The 18,120-nt window shown below is 39.9% G+C and overlaps 3 protein-coding genes across 4 annotated transcripts; 2 read left to right on the plus strand and 1 right to left on the minus strand.

Moving 5' to 3' along the window:
• The first annotated feature begins 709 nt into the window (after positions 1 to 709).
• On the plus strand, positions 710 to 6,149 carry LOC136781337 (3,4-dihydroxyphenylacetaldehyde synthase 2-like). The gene is made up of 8 exons (XM_066740189.1): positions 710 to 844; positions 2,162 to 2,405; positions 2,491 to 2,724; positions 3,423 to 3,813; positions 3,889 to 4,006; positions 4,082 to 4,172; positions 4,251 to 4,451; positions 5,188 to 6,149. Exons 2-8 carry the CDS (start codon positions 2,205 to 2,207, stop codon positions 5,488 to 5,490), a joined length of 1,539 nt encoding a protein of 512 aa, XP_066596286.1. The 5' UTR covers positions 710 to 844; positions 2,162 to 2,204; the 3' UTR covers positions 5,491 to 6,149.
• Positions 6,150 to 6,533: 384 nt separating this feature from the next.
• On the plus strand, positions 6,534 to 10,001 carry LOC136781226 (spermine oxidase). The gene is made up of 6 exons (XM_066740053.1): positions 6,534 to 6,673; positions 7,290 to 7,640; positions 8,094 to 8,285; positions 8,348 to 8,673; positions 8,759 to 9,037; positions 9,119 to 10,001. The coding sequence occupies exons 1-6, from the start codon at positions 6,546 to 6,548 to the stop codon at positions 9,289 to 9,291; spliced, it is 1,449 nt and encodes a 482-aa protein (XP_066596150.1). The 5' UTR covers positions 6,534 to 6,545; the 3' UTR covers positions 9,292 to 10,001.
• An 8-nt stretch (positions 10,002 to 10,009) lies between these two features.
• On the minus strand, positions 10,010 to 16,098 carry Ddc (aromatic-L-amino-acid decarboxylase). 2 transcript variants are annotated; one of them, XM_066740052.1, is made up of 10 exons: positions 16,033 to 16,098; positions 13,573 to 13,659; positions 13,371 to 13,491; positions 13,189 to 13,302; positions 12,994 to 13,113; positions 12,796 to 12,925; positions 12,306 to 12,454; positions 11,660 to 11,980; positions 11,393 to 11,593; positions 10,010 to 11,292 (listed from the first exon to the last, which is right to left on the minus strand). In XM_066740052.1, the coding sequence occupies exons 2-10, from the start codon at positions 13,650 to 13,652 to the stop codon at positions 11,086 to 11,088; spliced, it is 1,443 nt and encodes a 480-aa protein (XP_066596149.1). In that variant the 5' UTR covers positions 13,653 to 13,659; positions 16,033 to 16,098; the 3' UTR covers positions 10,010 to 11,085. The 2 variants fall into 2 exon arrangements, with proteins under 2 accessions (XP_066596149.1, XP_066596148.1); XM_066740051.1 differs by lacking the exon at positions 16,033 to 16,098 and adding an exon at positions 14,721 to 14,856.
• Between the last annotated feature and the right edge of the window lie 2,022 nt (positions 16,099 to 18,120).

The raw sequence follows: 18,120 nt of genomic DNA on the forward strand, positions 1-18,120 counted from the left end.
AGAAACATGAATTTTTCGCAATGGCGATAATTTGTAAATTCCTCGAAATCCTAAAACGCTGACATTTTTGTTTCGTCGCTGTTCCGGCTAGAGAGGAATATTACGCTGGAATTTAATGTAGAAAAATACTCGATTCGTGATAGAGCGTACTAATTCGATAAGAATCAATGCGGTTATTGTTGAAAAACAAAATATCCTTGTAAATTAATAGTGTATATCGCTGTAGATGAGCCGGAAAAGTTACGCTCGAAGGACAAAGCGATAAAAAACCAAAAGCCTAATTGGAAATTTTCATCGACCGATCGACAAATTTTATTCAAATTATTGGCATAATTTCAGTTAAGCAGGAAAATAGCGCGTGCCAATACTGAGTGCAATGTTCAATTATGTCGACCGTGACTTTGAAAATTCACTTTTCAAGCTAATTACGGAAAAATGCGATGCGCGTTAGGCTAATTGTTTATCGCAAAAAGATTAAATTTATTTTTTCCGCGTATCATCCGCGGGGATGGGCAAAAAAGGGAGAGAAGAAGAAAGACGTTTTTTCATGAGTCATCGCGAGTGTCAATGAAATTTCACGCGCGAGACAGGGAGAGCTGGGAAATTGGGGGCAAATTGTTTTTAAAGTTGTGTCAATGTTTTCGTGATTTGGGAGTATAGTAGCTTTTGCGTGTCGTTCAAGGTCAAAATGGCGGAGGCTCGACCGTAAAAAGCAACGAGGAAGCTCGCGCTTTATCTAGGAACGAAAACTGGTGGATCGTACGAGCGGCGAGGCAGCGGAGAATATAAAAGTGGGGTTATTTGATTTTTCCTGCAGTAATACGTGACTCGTCGTTCGAAAAAGGTAAACCGAAAATTCCTGTGAATTTTGCATCATCCACCAACTCGTGTGTGTTCCTCCTACACACAAAGAGAGTCCTTTCCATAAATTTTCTCCAAATCGTTGCTCCTCTTGCTCGCAATTATTTTCATTCTCGACATTGTCAGGAAAACTCTCGAGAATTTTCCAAGCAGTTTTCCATCGACCAGCAGAAAATTGTGCTATCGCAGTGAAATCAGATTTTTTTATACGTACGTGAAACTTTGTTGAATCGTTATAAACATTTTCAACGAGAAATTCGACGCTTTTCGTGATTCTCGAATCGAATTTTCGTGATTGTGATTGGTTTTCGTGTCTCTCGTCGAGTTTTCGATCATCGAAAAGAAAGTTTTTCAAGGTTCCAGCCTAAATCGATCAAGGGACTCGTGGAGCTCGTTCCATAAAATTAGAAAGCATTGATTAGTAGCACTCGGGCATGGAAAATATGCAGTGAATCTGAGAAAATGTGTAATTTAAAAGAATAAATTTCTTCTTCCGGTGCCGAAGAGTCGCCTCGGGAATTAATTTGTTTGCAAACTTAATGACGTAATTTTTCACACGTGACACTCGATAATCCTTCGATCCTTAATCTCCCGCTAATCGGGGACTATTCATTTACCTATAATTAACATAAAAATGAAATTCTTACCGAGTTACGCGAAGCACGCTCATTAACCTATTGGTCTTGATAAAAACTACCTATTAATCGATCCAAATCGTGGCAAAATTATAATAATTGCCTCCGATAAAAATTACTATATCTCCCGATGAAAATTCTACGAACTTAATTAAGAAAGATTAACGTCGTGATTTTTAATAGTCACTCTTGTCGTAAGCGATTAGAATTTAATTTTTAGGTATTTGTGTTTCAATGAGAAAGAAGAAGCTAGGGGGGGGGGGGTAGGAGGGTACTGTTATCAAATTGATTAACATTGAAAAGATCCGGAAGCATGGCAGAGCTATTCGTGAGATTTTTCTGGGAGGTCAACAAAATTTTCATGATCGCAGAGGGATAGGACCTGACTTTTCGTCGAGAGGCCGATATTTTGTATAATTACGGAGAAAGCAGGAGAAAGTTTTCTATCCTGGTATTTAACGTTAGCCGACTTCGTCAGGTCCAAGTCATTTCGTCGCAAGAACTTCTGCGACTGACATCGAATATTGCAAAAAAGGACCTATCCAATTTTTTTTCCATTTTCCTCCCCCCCCCCCCTCCCCCCATTAACCTTATCCTCTATACACACTGTGTACACGCACACACATTTATACATGTATACACGATAAATTCTACGAACGTTACAGTTGTGCGAGAAAGCGAAGCGTGATTGGTTGTCATTGGGAAAAAATGGAATCATCGGAGTTCAGGGAGTTTGGAAAAGCAATGGTGGATTTCCTGATCGAGTATCAGGAAGGATTAAGGGACAGAAGTGTCCTGCCTGACGTGGAGCCAGGATACTTGAGCAAACTACTGCCAGAGGAGGCACCGGAGAAATCCGAGTCCTGGAAGGATGTCCTGAAGGATTGCGAGCAATTCATCCTGCCAGGAGTGAGTGGAAAATCGTTTGAATTATAAAGAAAAGAAAATTTTGTTTTAACACCTAATTAAAAATTTACTAATTAATTTTCGTCAGATGACACACTGGAGTTCCCCGAATTTTTTCGCCTATTATCCTACGGGAAACTCTTATCCTGCGATAGTGGGGGAGATGCTGAGTGCAGGACTAGGATGCATCGGGTTCTCCTGGATGGCGAGTCCTGCTTGCACCGAACTCGAAGTAATCACTATGAATTGGCTGGGAAAAATGCTGGGACTCCCCAAGGAATTCCTGAATTGCACGGAAGGTCCTGGAGGAGGAGTCATTCAGGTATAATTAAAAATCTCAGGATATCTTGCACTTTTTTAACGAGGATCAATGTGGTACTTTTGCTTTCTCACGTGTCTCTGTGTGTGGGTTAGGTTTTTTCATTACTTTTTTCACACAAACACTAACGATGATTTTACGTCATTTTATACACGTTTTAGGATCGATTTGCACGAATGTGCAGTTTGGTACTCGAGTTTATGTGTATATGTTTTTTAAATTAGCTGGTCTCACTCACACACACGTGGCTCGAAACACGTTTTGTACATACGTGTGTGATATAAACATGTATAATATGATTGTGTGTAAAATGCACTAATTTTTAGCACAATTTTTGGTTATAAAAATCCTGATGATAATTTGGGCAAGAAGTAAATAGTAAACATTGCACGAATCGCATTGCACGTAATACCCTCAATCGCGAGATGCCAATTATTACATCAGTTGCGATAAGAGAATTTTTCAATATTACAGCGTAAAGTCGTTAAATTTACTGATTTAACAAGGTAATGTTTACAATTTTGTTAACACTGTAAACACCACAGTGTAAAATCAATAAATTCGGTTAATTTGTATTGAAATATTGAAAATCTGTCTTATCGCCGCTGATAACAATTGACATCCCGCGATTGAGAAGCACTGAGAACAATTTACAAAGTTATCATGCATCGTTTCATAATTGATTACTAATTTTTCATCAGGGATCCGCCAGTGAGGCTACTCTGATTTGTTTACTGGCTGCCAAAGAACGTACGATTCGTCGATTAAAAAAACTGCATCCTGAATGGGAAGAGTCAGAAATCAGGACGAAATTAATCGCTTATTCCTCGGACCAATCAAACTCCTCCGTTGAAAAGGCTGGATTTCTGGCGTCTACGCCAATGAGGCTTTTGTCGGCCGATGAGAAATGTTCCCTGCGAGGAGATACGTTGGAAAAGGCTATACAGGAGGACATCGAGAACGGTTTGATCCCCTGTTACGTTTGTGCCACGTTGGGAACCACTGGAACTTGTGCATTCGATAATTTAGACGAGATTGGACCAATCTGCCAGAAATACAACATGTGGCTCCACATCGATGCTGCCTATGCAGGTGATTTCAACTCTTTTTTATTTTCCCACAAAGAACCTCATCCTCCACCTGTGGTTAACGACCAAACTCTTCAAGGTGCTGCATTCGCCTGTCCGGAATTTCGTCATTTGTCCTCTGGCATTGAATTTGCTGATTCCTTCAATTTCAATCCTCACAAATGGATGCTCGTGAACTTTGACTGTTCTGCCATGTGGTAAGTGCGAAGGAGGATTTTAATAAAGGAAAAATGGGACGTTTCTCCTTTTAACGAGCGAACGACGTTTTTCAGGGTGAAGGATGCAGGACACTTGCAGGATATATGCAACATTGACAGGATCTATCTGGCTCACGATAAACAATGGCTGACACCAGACTACAGAGTAAACGCTAGATTTGTTTCATCAAACCCAGCATGGCTCTTCTAAATTTTCTGTATTTTCAATTAAGAATTTTTTCAGCACTGGCAAATTCCTCTCGGTCGTCGATTTCGGTCCTTGAAGCTCTGGTTCGTTTTGAGAATTTATGGGATCGAGGGAATTCAGAATCATATAAGGAGAAGCTTGAAACTGCTCAATGGCTTCGAGAAACATTTGATCAGCGATGAGAGATTTGAAATTGTGACCAAATCTGAGTTGGGATTGATTTGTTTTAGATTAAAGGTACAATTGATATAAAGTGTTGGCAGAAGATTTTGAAAACTCCTTGGAAATATTGTGATTCGATGGGAAAATGCTCGATGTAAAGAGAATATTGCTTAAACAAATCTATCGAGCGATAGTTTCAGTTTGACCTTGGGAGACCTGCCGAAGACCATACGAAGGTCACCTTGATATTTTTAATGGTACCACCTATTTATAAATGCATTTCCTTTTATAGTTCATCCAGAGAACTTCTCAAAACCTTGGTATATTTTTTTTTCTTCATTTAATTCAGTCGTTTACGAGGTTTCACGATTTGTAACTGTAGATAGTTGCTAGTTTGTCTGAGACAGTGTGCGTGACCGTTAGGTGGGCACACACGCATACTCGTTAATCTACGTACACTCTCAAATCGAAATATCTCGTAAACCACTGGATAAAATGAAAGCATGAATGCAGGGCTTTGAAAGGCTTTCAAGGTCAGCTACGAGAATATGTAATAAAAAATAAATAGTTCCATTAAAATAATAAAAACTGACCTTCGTGTAGTCTTCGGCACGTAGCTCAAGGTCGAACCATTACAGCCTTCTGATACATTTTTTAAAGCACTTTTCATTTTATTTCAAACCTTTTTCCAACGAGTCGATATTTTCCAACTTTTTAAACCATTTTTTCACTCTTTGTCAGCAAGTTTTAAGGTCTGATGAATCAGTTTGAAGTTCAGAGCTGTAATGATGTAACTGACGATTTTTTTTAGGGTGAAAACAGATTGACGAAAGAATTACTAGCAAGATTGAACGCACGGAGGAAAATTTACGTCATAGCAGCGACTTATCAGGAGAAATTCGTTATCAGATTCTGCATTGGCAGTCGAAGGTGCGAGGAGAGAGACGTTTCGTCAGCCTGGAAGGAGATCAGCGAACAGGCCAGCCAGGTCCTCAGAAGTTGCGATGGGAAAGATCTGCAAACCCCAGAGAAAAAATCGAATGCCAACGAAATCAGCTCCAGAATTCAAGATCTCAATCTGGAGGCTAAAACTGTTACCCAAAAGATATCATAAAGAAGATGCTTAAAATATTCCTAAGGAAAACACACTTGAAAAGTGTGTGTAAGCTGAAGGAGAAAATTTATTTAACGTAATTTAAAGCAATTGTTAATTAATTAAATTAGGGTCCATGAAATTTCATGAGGCTATATATAGTGATCGTTACGACATAGTATTATTATCTAACGTCAATTTTGACAGGAGAGGGTGAGTGAGAGAGAATGCGTGCGAGAGTATAAGCGTGAAGCGAGAATTGGACAGAGTAGAGGGTTTGTTAGAGACGTGTACACGTCTGATGTACGACGTCACGTAGTTCAGGACAGTGAGGTCAGAATTGAGTCGTCTGTTTGCAGCAAAACACAATCAAGTTCTTACGTATAGATATTCCCTTGTGGTGCGTTTATACGTACCCCCTCCCTCACCACTGTCTTTCTCCTGCAAAGAGGCTCAATTCGGGTATCGCTGCTCGAAGTAGAATAAAATTATAAAATGTAATAATTTTAAATAAATCATCGTACTGATATATAATCACGTGACGTTGTACGTAATACGTAAGACGTACGTCTCTACGTCTCACGTCTGCCCAAGTTCACAGAGAGTGTAAAATATATGTATAATTCAAAAAATAGAAAAGGCGAGTGCAATATTGAAATTCGAATAAAACTCGATCATTTGTCGAATTTTTTCTGCTCCTCTCGATTCCCATAATTACCCCCAAGAGGAGACAACTTCCGGTCTATCGATTTTTGTAAATTCTTTCATATGTGATTTCTACCCACTTTTGATATTATTTTTAACTCGAAGAGGGAAAAGGGGGTAAGGGTCGTGCAATGTTTGCCTCCTCATCAAGATGGCCATACCGGAAGTTGCACCGGCTCCTCAGCAGGTTCGAGCAGCCACATAACCTTTCAATCTTTCTCCTCGTCTTTCAACATTGCTCCAACATTTTTTTTTCTATCCAATGAACGATTTCTTGCAGATCTTACTCGACGAAGAAACCTCATGGTGCAGGGGGAGGGGGGGACGGATGCAAACCGATCAAGGAAGAAAAATGCCAGGTTGAGACGTGCATGGTTGACGCCTGCCAGCAGGAACCGACCGTGGTCATAGTTGGTGCTGGCATGGCTGGCTTATCGGCTGCCCACAGGCTGGTCCAATGTGGAGTTCGCAATTTCACCATACTCGAAGCCACCGACAGGTGATATCAGGCCCGTTGCAAGGTCACGAGAAATCTGGAAAAATCGTTGAGGAAAGTACCAAATTCCTGCAACATGGTTGATCTTCGAGTTCTCCACAGGAATACGACTCTTTCTTCAACGATTTTCTATGATTTATACGAGCAAAAATCCATTATCTCTATTTTTGCATCCCCACTCCTTTGAAAATTAATGCAATGTAAGTAGAAAAGTATTGGTGAACCGTTACGTTAAATCTGAGACGTGCATGGTTGACGCCTGCCAGCAGGAACCAACCGTAGTCATAGTTGGTGCTGGCATGGCTGGTTTATCGGTTGCCCACAGGCTGGTCCAATGTGGAGTTCGCAATTTCACCATACTCGAAGCCACCGACAGGTGATATCAGGCCCGTTGCAAGGTCACGAGAAATCTGGAAAAATCGTTGAGGAAAGTACCAAATTCCTGCAACATGGTTGATCTTCGAGTTCTCCACAGGAATACGACTCTTTCTTCAGCGATTTTCTATGATTTATACGAGCAAAAATCCATTATCTCTATTTTTGCATCCCCACTCCTTTGAAAATTAATGCAATGTAAGTAGGAAAGTATTGGTGAACCGTTTCATTAAATCGACTCCAGACCAGGTGGGAGGATCCACTCTTGCTGGTTGGGTGACGTTGTGGCAGAAATGGGAGCGAGTTGGATAGAGGGAGGATGCGTCAACAACCCAGTTTTCACGCTGGCTGCTCAGGAGGGACTGTTGAAGCAACCACTGACCAAGCCTGATTACAGCAAAGGAATGTTTTGCACGAGCGATGGTCGTGCAATCGATCTTCCAATTAGCATCACTGCTTATCACGCTTTCAAGCACATCGAGTACCAGGCTGCTGCCCTTTTCACCCTTGGATGTGCCAAGACCCATGGCAATCTCCAGAATTTTGTCTCCATCAGGATCCAACAAGAACTGCACAACTTTCCTGAGGAACAAAGGTTCTTTCTAAAAAAATAAGTAGGTGTCCGCTCAAAGACAAACCACCAATCATAAAATCCTCATTTTTGCATACCTTATTAATCCAACCCTCCATATTTAAGAATTTAAACAATTAATTCGAAGAATTGATAACGTTTATTCTTTATCATAATTACAATCATCTTCCTCTATTTTTATATAACTCTAATTTCAAAATATCACTATTAGAGATTTTAACAATAAAAAGAACCATTATATAATTTTTCAAGGTCATTGGTCCCTCTATAAATTTATATTGCTCTAGATCGGATATTTGATAAGATAAAATTGGTGAACATCCCAAGTGTGGTAAGTCTTAAACGTGGACACACTTTGCAAGTGTATTATTTTTTTCAATTCCAGTTAGTCCTCCTGTGGTAAAAGATAAATTGCTCGATGAATAAATTATTATCAGTGGGTATCGTTATCAACAGGTACGACGCAGCCAGAGTGATGTTTGGTTTGAGCAATTGCATGAGATGTCGCTGTGGCGACGATCTCTCCTTGGTCTCGGCCGATAATTATGGCAGCTACATCGAGATTCCAGGAGGAAAAGTCGCAGTCCCCTTGGGCTACGTCGGGGTCCTCGCACCTTTGCTCAGGGACCTCCCCAATGCTTGCATAAAGTGAGTCAGAAATTCCACGTTAAACTCCACAAAAATAAACACAAATCTCCACTTTGTCACAGATACTGCAAACCTGTGAGTTGCATAAGATGGGGTGGAATCAGCGAAGCGTGTCCAAGGGCAGTGGTGAAGTGCTGCGACGGTGAAGAATTTTCAGCCGATTACGTGATCGTCACAATGTCCTTGGGAGTGCTGAAGAATCAACATGAAAAATTGTTTTGTCCTGGTCTGCCAGCCGAGAAGGTCGATTCCATCAACAAGTTGGGATTCGGATCAGTGAACAAAATTTTCCTCGAGTACACGAGGCCTTTCTGGGTCTGGAGGGAGGGGGGGATCAAACTGGCATGGTCAGCCGATGAACTGTGCGATAGGTGTGATTGGGTCAAAGGTCGATTACTCCTCCGAACCTCGGATCAATCTTTTTTTCCCGAAGCAATCTTGGGTCTCAAGGTTATTTCTTCTTGGTTCCTCAGGAGTGTCGAAGGTCGAGGAAATGTCTTCGTCGCAGCATGTCCTGTGTGCCTGGGTCTGTGGCAAGGAGGCGCAGGAAATGGAACTCTGTTCGGACGAAGAGATCGTTGAGTCCTTGACGAAGTTGATCAGACAGTTTACCGGTGACCCTACCATTCCTTATCCTTGCAACATGCTCAGGAGCAAATGGTCCTTGGATCAATATTTTGCTGGTGCCTATAGCTATATGGCACTGGAGAGCACAGTTGGTCACCAGTGTGACCTGGCTTGTCCTCTACCAGGTCGATACAATTTCATGAAATTCCACGAATTTTTTATTTTCCCAGTTTTAATTATCAAAAATCTTGCACGATCCTCCACAGGAACCTGCGAGCCAGTGCCACCGATTATTCTATTCGCTGGTGAAGCAACGATACCAGGACACTACAGTACGGTTCATGGTGCTAGATTGAGTGGAATCCGCGAGGCTGAAAGAATTCTTCAATTAACCAAACGATTCGGTGGTCCTCCCAAACAGTCCTCATCGAAGCTATGATTGAATATTTTTTAAATATTTTCTTAGATATTAATCGGTTTTTCAACGTTTCTGAACAAACGCACTTATTCGTTCCAAGATTGGTCATTTACTGAGAATGATATTCGAGTATCGTTAAAAATCTTGTGAAATCTTTTCCAATAGCTATAGTGAACCAATAAACTGTACCACTGTTCATATGCTAGATCGAGAGGAATGTGCGAAGCAAAAAACTTGATTCAGTAATTTTGAAATATTTCTGTTCACTGTAAAGTAACGATATAAAGAGAACACAGCACTATTCATGAAAATCTTCCCAAACAGTCCTCGTCAAAGATGATTGGATATTTTTTAAATATTGTATTATTGTCTTAGAAATTAACCAGTTTTTGGACGTATCTAAACAAACGCACTTATTCGTTCCAAGATTGGTCATTTACTGAGAATGATATTCGAGTATCGTTAAAAATCTTGTGAAATCTTTTCCAATAGCTATAGTGAACCAATAAACTGTACCACTGTTCATATGCTAGATCGAGAGGAATGTGCGAAGCAAAAAACTTGATTCAGTAATTTAGAAATATTTCTGTTCACTGTAAAGTAACGATATAAAGAGAACACAGCACTATTCATGGAAACTGTATAAATGGAGTATAAAACGTGTGTGAAAAAATGTGAAAAGTCTGAAAATATTTGATCTTATTCAATTGCTAAAAATAAATAAGTTTTTATAGTCCTTTCATCAAACGAATTTTCTTTATTTCGTATTATACATTTATGGGTATTATTCATCAACATTTATTAATACGCATAAAAGAAACTTGAACGATTTTCAACAGGTACGATAAACTTTCAATGTCTTAAGATTTCTTGGTCCCAGTCACATTGATCAAGATCCTCACGAGAGCTTTCCAGCCAATTCTTCGCTATCGTTCAATTATTATTTTGTAATTATTGTCTGGCTGCAGAGAGATTTTTCAAAATTCGAAGCAAAAATATCACGAGGAAGCTACGGGGTTATCTGTAGTGGCCAGTGCTGGCCAGATATAGACTGGCTGACTGGCTCGTGTCGAGAAAAACTATATATATATATATATATATCTGTGATCCACAGTTCAATGATATGTTGGAAAGAATGAATTATTAACACGGATGGTATATACACAAATTAAAAGCTAAAATACTTATAAGACTAAATATATATAGGTATACACGATAATCTTTAGTTCGTTATACAATCTAAAATTTATAATGACAATTTTCGTCCTATAATTTTTGCGCATCTACTATTTTCCGGCTCATAGGATATACAACGATTAACGAGAATTGCGTTTCGTTCGACCAATCCCCTTATTCTCTCGATGTTTCATCTACTCAGCATGGACGATGATAAAGCTAGCGGTTTCATAGGCGACTGCGTCACGGTAAAAGTGGCACAAGGCGACTCAATACTGCAATTTGCCATTTAACCAGTCTTACCTTCGTGCCAAGAAACGATCTTTGGTATTTTTTTAAATCAACAACATTGTCAGAATTAAGCAATTTTACGAAGCTTGTGCATCTTATCCAGATATTGTGCAACGAGAATCGATAAAGATTCTCAGGTGGAATTTCATTCGTACAAATAACTCTGAAGGATTATTCAAATTAAGTTTGGGCAGGGAGGAGTTATGGTCCATTGATCAATCGGTATAGCGATGAAAAGATTTCCAAGTGGAAAATCGAGACAGAATAATTTTGGAAAATGAAGAATCAGGATTGGTTGCAGGTGGGGATGGACAGAGATTTGCAGCTTTTCGCCAGCTGAACCCGCCATCACTTTGCGACAGAGTTTTCAGTCAGTATCTCGTCAGCTCGCGATTTAATTTCCTTCCAAGCAAACTGCACGTCGGATGACTCAGTGTATCTCGAGCAAATTGCGACTCGTAGAAAATAGGTGTCTCTGATTTTCGAGGGAACCAAATGAATATTTCCAGCACCGTTGATTCTCTTCAGCAACGCCTCGTTCGTGTCATTCGAACCCTGAAATATCATCGTTGGAGAACGTTAACACTCGAGGGTCTTTAGTTTTATAGAAATTGGCTGTTTTTGCGTCAGTAATGCATTTCGTTGGTTAAAATACCTTGAGCCTGAAGCAGACCAGACCAAGAATCACTTCAGCAACGATCTCGAATCTTGGATCGGAGAGAACGAGTGATTCGAATTCGTGAGCGAGGGCAACGTGCCTCCTGATGTAATTTTGAAGGTTCTCCACACCGAAGATTCTCAGGACGAACCACAATTTCAGTGACCTGAATCTTCTTCCTAGAGGAATCTGCCAATGCTGAAGAGTATTCGAGGTTATGGAATCATCAACGTGGGAGAGTGAAAGAGAAAAGGATCAAATTACCCTGTAATCTGGAGCAGATCCTTGCATGTCGTGCTTCAAGTAAAGTGGGTCAACATTGAAAGCATTGATAACGTAAGTGGGATCCTTCAGCCACATTGCTGAACAATCAAAGTTCACCAGCATCCACTTGTGGGGGTTGAAGTTGAAAGAATCAGATTTCTCGATTCCCTTCATCAAGTGTCTGAATTCTGGACATATGAACGCTGATCCTGCGTAAGCTGCGTCCACGTGGAGCCAAAGTTCCTCCTGATTGCAAACAGTTCCCATCTCGTCCAAATTATCGAAAGCCAGGGAGCAGGTGGTCCCCAGGGTGGAAACAGCCTGTGGTTGAAAATTCTCTAATTTTCTTATATGTATATAAATTTTGTATTCTTCAATCGACACGAAGAACAATTTTATGCATAATTTGACACAGTTTTTAAAATAACAAACGAGAGAATCAAGTATTCGTGCAAAGTAAATAATTAATTGGAAATTGTAAACATTAGTTACATCGAGGAACTGATTATTCCAGGAAATAAAGAATCAGTTCTATATATATATATATATATATATATATATATGTTTTAGTTGTAAAAAAAAAGCATTTTCCTAGTAACAGCCTAATAATTGTCTCTCAGTGTATTTACAGGAAAATTGTACTAACGTAAAATGGAATTAGTCCTTGTTCCCTGTCTCTGCGAATGGCCTCAGCCAGAGTTTCACCTCGAAGACTGTTTTTCCCATCCACCTCCAGTAGTCTGAATTTCACACCCCCCAGCAAACCAGCCCTCTCGACCGAACTGTGAGCCTGGCCTGAATGGAGAAATTAAACGTCCAAACATTAAGGGATGAATTTGCTTCCATTCGTGGAAAAATCTGCAGAGCCACCAAGATGCGAATTCCTGGCAATTTTTCTGATTGGCAGAATGACACTTGGAGTGTACAATAGGGTCCAGTGGGGAATGGGACGATTATGGGGTAGTTGAGAGGAGCGAGGGGGTGGTAAGGGGGATGAAATAACTCGAGTGGCTATTACTGGTCTCCATGGTGACAAAGTGCTCCTTGATAAAGTGTTGCCTATATACTCTTGCATCCTTCTCTCTCCCCATTTATTCGAGATTCGAAAGAAATCAAAGGTTGATGAAAATACTCACAGGACCCATAAGCAACTAATTTCCCAATAATTTCATTGTCGCTCCAATCAGGATGTTGCTGCTTGATTTGTTGGATCTTTTTTGCTTTTGCACCTAGAAGAGCCACCAGAGTGGCCTCGCTCGCTGTTCCCTGAGGAAGATGTTTATTTGGAGAAAAAATATTGTGAATCGAGGAAATTACATGGAAGAAAAATTTACCTGGATGACACCCCCACCCTTGCCCCCACTGCAGGCTAAAAATTCTTTGGGAAGATCCAACATTTTTCCCAGCCAATCCAGCATGATGACTTCGAGCTCTGTGCAGGCAGGACTAGCTATCTGAAATATTGTTAAACGTGGCTAACTATAGCTCTTCAAGTTTACCATGCATCAATCGATCGATTATCAATTTACCCAGGTGAAGCCAATGCAAGCTATAGCACCACTCAACATGTCAGCCACTATGGCTGGGTAGGACTGGGCTGTTGGGAAATAGGCGAAGAATTTTGGACTGTGCCAATGAGTCACCTAAATCATCCATTTTCATCATTAAATTTAATTTTAATTCAATTGCCTTAACAATTCCACAGGATTACCCCTGGCATGATGACCCTCTCGATGTCCTCCATAATATCAGTCCACTTTTCTGGACTGTTTGGTGCCTCCTCTGGCAAGAGTGGCTTCATGTATCCTGGTTCCACATTCGACAAGGCTCGTCTGCAAAATTCATCTTCGTCATTATATCCTGTTTTTTTTACTCCTCATTCAAATTCAACAAATATCAATCAACAACACCACCTGTCCCTAATATTTTCCAAATAATTCACGATGTATTTCGCCATTGCTGTGGCGAATTCCTTGAAGCTTTCAGGATCCATTCTCGATCTGCAATTAAATATCTTGATGAATCTTCAGGAATGCTCATCGACCACAAACTGCATCGATCGATGATGGAATTTCAAGGAAAGAAGGAAGGACAGTCGTTTGGGACTGTGCGTCGCAAGACTAGTGTCGCTAATGAAGTTGTGCAAGGCAATTAATTATCCAGTAATTATAATCTCGAGTAAAATCATTTTCCACGTGGGGATCCATTGCCATGTAAGGCAATTACGTACTTTCGCTTTTATCGCAATCTTTACACAAGCAACCTTGCACGTTTTTCTAATCAATGACTCAAGCGACAAATCACGTTGCTGGATTTATTTCATAATTCACATCCCACGACTGGCGAGTGTTTATTAATCAGTCTTTTAATTAAGTTTTCCTCTCAAATTGAGAAACGTCTTGGTGAAGTTTCGACAAGTCTCGGAACACTTTGAGACATTGAAGGTGGCGGTAAAAGTGTATCTGGGAGGAGGTGGTGGGGGCTCGATAGACTCGATGGATTAGGTTAATTAGAAAGGTCCGTAAGATTTTCAAGGTCGAAGCAGTGACCATTGCGAAAGGCCAGCGATTCGCTCTACTTTGTACTGTCCCTTGACAATTCTGAGACACCGTTTGCCCTGGCACGCACCAAATGACGTTATTCTTGTCCAATGAAACACCAGTCAACTACCAATTCACTCTTGTTTGCTCCCATCGAGCTCTTCCTACTACAAAATCTCTCCACACTTTGTTACGATGTAACGAGTCGACTGGCAAAAAAAAAAAAAAATAGAACGAGTTCTGACCAGCTATAGTGATATTACACGTTGCAATATCGAAAGAAAATGTTTAAAATTCACGATATAATTTTTCACGAACAATATAGTTCTATGTTTACCGAAGAAAATTTTAATTATTACACGTGCATCGATTTTTGTATTCGTTTTTTAATTTTTACTGGTGAAATTTACGTACGATATTTATTGTCATGAATATTATTAATTTTTTCGAGTGTTTTATTCTACGCGAAAAAAGGACGTGTGTGTGAGTCATTTTCGCGCATCAGTCCTGACGGGTTTTACCGGTCGCGGTGAACGCCTCTCCTTCGCTAGGAATTCCCTCGTGGATAAACCGGGGGTCTCGTGACGTCACTGAGTGCAAAAAAGTTGGCGAGAGACCAGACGTCGTCGGATCCAACTGGTGAATCTTGCATTTCATCCCACTCTCCTTCTCCTCCTTCCGGGAAAAATGAATCCGGCTTGCATCGTCAAAGAAAAAAAAATTAATCCTCTTACCCCCCCCCCCCCCCCCCCACGGTTTAAAGTACGTCTGAAGAATCCTTGCTATAAATGATATCCTTCCATCAATTTCATCTTGGTAACCACGAGAGACGGTAACTCTTTAAATATATTTTTTTATTTATATATTAATTTTGCAAATTTTATAATTTTTTTATCAATGCAAAAAGATTTTTACTCGATCGTAAATTTTTTTTGACACTATGGTTGCTACATTTTGATAAAACGTGAAATATGAATGATACAAAGAGAATAATGATCCAAAAAAAATTATGTGTAATCATTTTTAATTAATTTATTTTAATCCATGTGCAGAAGCAATCTATATATCTGTACGTTCCCACTGCTATCTAAACTATTATTGTTGCTAATCGATAAGTGCGAGATAACTACTACAAAGAGAAATTTAAGCAAATACACTTTTTATATAATCTGTTTGTATAAAACAAATTTTGAATATTCTATAATTCATTTATTCTACACAAATACAATAGGAAAACCAATACTAGATCATAGATTCTTATTCACATTATTATTGTTGGTGCATAATAGTAAAAATCAGAGAAACAATATGAAATAAAACACGAACAAATACAACTTGTTTATAATATTTGAATAGAAATATCAATTACCAAAAATTCTTTAATTTTTCCATTTTACAAGCAAAGCTAAGAAGGAAAAATCTTAACTCGTGATCTGAGATTGCTATCTGATCTATCACTACACTGCGTATCGATAAACGTGAGAGAAAAAATATAAAGAGAGAAACGTGGATAATTATTTCTTTACATTAACGCGATTATTATGCAATTGGCTTTAATTGCAGAAGGACGCCAGGATTTCTCGTGTGTCCATCAGCACGTGGCTTTCATAAATATCCATCGACGTATATCCGCATCTTTACAGATACGTTCGATATTTTAATTTTATCCTTCTCTCGCGATCGAACGTTTCAATTTTCTAGAATTCGTTGCGTAACTTTTTACTCGACCAACTATATATAGATCTTGACTGTACTTCGAATCGATAAGGAAAAATTCATGAAGAAGTATAATGGAATGGTGAAAAAATGAGAAAGGGGGATGATCACACTCGCCTGAATTCGTCCCGTTGATTATCCACGTGGTTCTGGCCGAGTGTTGTCACCGAATCTGACGTTTCGCCACTCGAACGATTCGCTTTCGTGCGATGACTGGGATAATGACCGTTGGCGTGTGGAGCACGAATGTCACTGTGACTGAAATCTCGCCAGCATCGCTCCGTTTTATGTATCCCCTCCCCCCTCCCCACTCCTACAACAATCCCTGGACCAATGGCGGTTCTCCTCCCAACATTAATTTTCACCAGCAATTATTTGTCTAAACGTAAAACATTTATTGATTCGAAAACTTTGATAAAATTCGCCAAATTCCTGTTCCTCGTTCATAAATCGTTTCTTTCTATATAAATTATATTTTTTTCAGATACCTGGTTTTTTTATTAAGATACACGTCGATGTACAGTAGTATTGGAAAAAGGTTTGGAAAATTTTGATATTCGCTCGGGGGTTGTCGCAACGAGGGATAACGTGATTTTCCCTTCGATCGTGATACTGGAAAGCTCGTTCAACGCAATTAGCTGGATATTAGCGAACTTTAACGACCTGTGCAGAGACGAGAGTCAGAGTTTCCTTGTAAAATTATCGTTCTAATTATTCCTGCGAGATTTATCGAAATTTGCTTTTATTCTTCGTCGATGATTTCTCACATTTTTTTGAGTGCAAAGAATTTTCTCAAATACAAACGTCTCGTAATAATTTAGTCTGGTTCGAGGAGATGGGATAAGGCAAGGCGAGAATCGTGGGAAAAGAGGAGGAAAACGTGAACTGAACTCGTTAAAGTGGGACCTGACGAAGCTGACTCCTGCCAATTAAGGACCTCCGAGATATCCTGCAGGATATACGAGAGAAAACTCCCTCAGTTTCCTCAGGATCAATTGGTTTAGTTTGGTTTTCGCAGGGACCCTCCGTCTCTCGCAGCAAGATTTTTCATCGACGAGAAATTAATTTATGCACCAAGAAGGAAAAAGAATATTCGGAGTCGGTTGAAACGTTACGAGGTATCTCGAGATTCGAAGCACTGACAAAATAATAATTATCAATTGGCAAACAGGCTGGGGAAGTGTGGTGGATGAAATTATCGAGGAAACAAAAGAAATATGAAATATAATTTATTGGTACAAAAATATTTATTGGGGGAGACATTCGTTGAAAAGGAGATTTAATCGAGTTGCCACTTGCTTTCCGGCTGATCAAGGTCCTATTGAGAGTGGCAAATTCGATTAGAAGGCTCGTCTGGTTTAAGATTTCCTATTGATCCCCCCCCCCCCCCCCCCCCTCCAACCATTCACTCCTTGGAGTTTCCAGGCCAGGATCGACCTTGCAGGATCGATCGTGATACACTTGCATCCGCCAACGCTCCAATACTTTCACATTCGCAGCTTCCAATGCGACCCAACCTTATCTATCACAAATTACGTAACATCCTTCTTTAAAGATCAGCAAACGTATCGGAAGAAAAATAATTGTCGAGTCAATTAAATTTCAGCAAGAATATTCCGATCGAGGAACAAGGATTCCAAAGCGAACATTTTCGACCCTTTATATACGCAAATCCCATTAGGAATATCAGAAGCACAAAGCCAAAAGCGGAAACAGCAATTTCCTACAGCTGCTGGAGAACCCAACGTTATCTTTGAGGCAAATCTTCGAGAGAAGCAGGAATTATTCGAAAGATTATAATTCTACATCGTTCCTCCATCCCACTTGCTCCCATCGATTTTTCTTGGCTTTTGGACTCTTCACACACACACACACACACACACACACACACACATGTAAGCTAGATAGTTTTATTTATGAGAGTTTTATTTAGTGGGAATACGTGAAACAACGAGAGGGTGGATTTATATTCCAAGACCATTCGTTTTCTAACCTGGGGAAGCTCCCAGTGAAATCCATTGGCAAATGTGCTGCATAATGCATGATTGTCAGATAGAAAAGTACAAGTGGCGTTTTATCAGACAGCAGCATGCTACCCTCTCAAAGGTCGACTCGGAATTTTTTCCATCGACAACCTTGCATTTGTTTCAACGATTCTCCTCCTCTCGCTCTCTCGTGGATTTTTCGGTTGGAACCGAGTCTCTT

The sequence above is a fragment of the Prorops nasuta genome, unplaced genomic scaffold (assembly GCF_024137725.1).
Source record: "Prorops nasuta isolate Cenicafe-Biocafe unplaced genomic scaffold, Cenicafe_Pnas_1.2 PNAS00022, whole genome shotgun sequence".
In the NCBI taxonomy this organism is placed as follows: Eukaryota; Metazoa; Arthropoda; class Insecta; order Hymenoptera; family Bethylidae; genus Prorops; species Prorops nasuta.

Coding starts and splice junctions, on each gene's coding strand:
- LOC136781337 (XM_066740189.1), top strand. CDS start 2,205: ATGGAATCATCGGAGTTCAGGGAGTTTGGAAAAGCAATGGTGGATTTC. Junction 2,725..3,422: donor CTGGAGGAGGAGTCATTCAG/GTATAATTAAAA, acceptor ATTTTTCATCAG/GGATCCGCCAGTGAGGCTAC. Junction 3,814..3,888: donor CATCGATGCTGCCTATGCAG/GTGATTTCAACT, acceptor AAACTCTTCAAG/GTGCTGCATTCGCCTGTCCG.
- LOC136781226 (XM_066740053.1), top strand. CDS start 6,546: ATGGTTGACGCCTGCCAGCAGGAACCGACCGTGGTCATAGTTGGTGCT. Junction 8,674..8,758: donor TAGGTGTGATTGGGTCAAAG/GTCGATTACTCC, acceptor TTGGTTCCTCAG/GAGTGTCGAAGGTCGAGGAA. Junction 9,038..9,118: donor CCTGGCTTGTCCTCTACCAG/GTCGATACAATT, acceptor GATCCTCCACAG/GAACCTGCGAGCCAGTGCCA.
- Ddc (XM_066740052.1), bottom strand. CDS start 13,652: ATGGATCCTGAAAGCTTCAAGGAATTCGCCACAGCAATGGCGAAATAC. Junction 11,981..12,305: donor AAGGACTAATTCCATTTTAC/GTTAGTACAATT, acceptor TTTCAACCACAG/GCTGTTTCCACCCTGGGGAC. Junction 11,594..11,659: donor GATCTGCTCCAGATTACAGG/GTAATTTGATCC, acceptor AATACTCTTCAG/CATTGGCAGATTCCTCTAGG.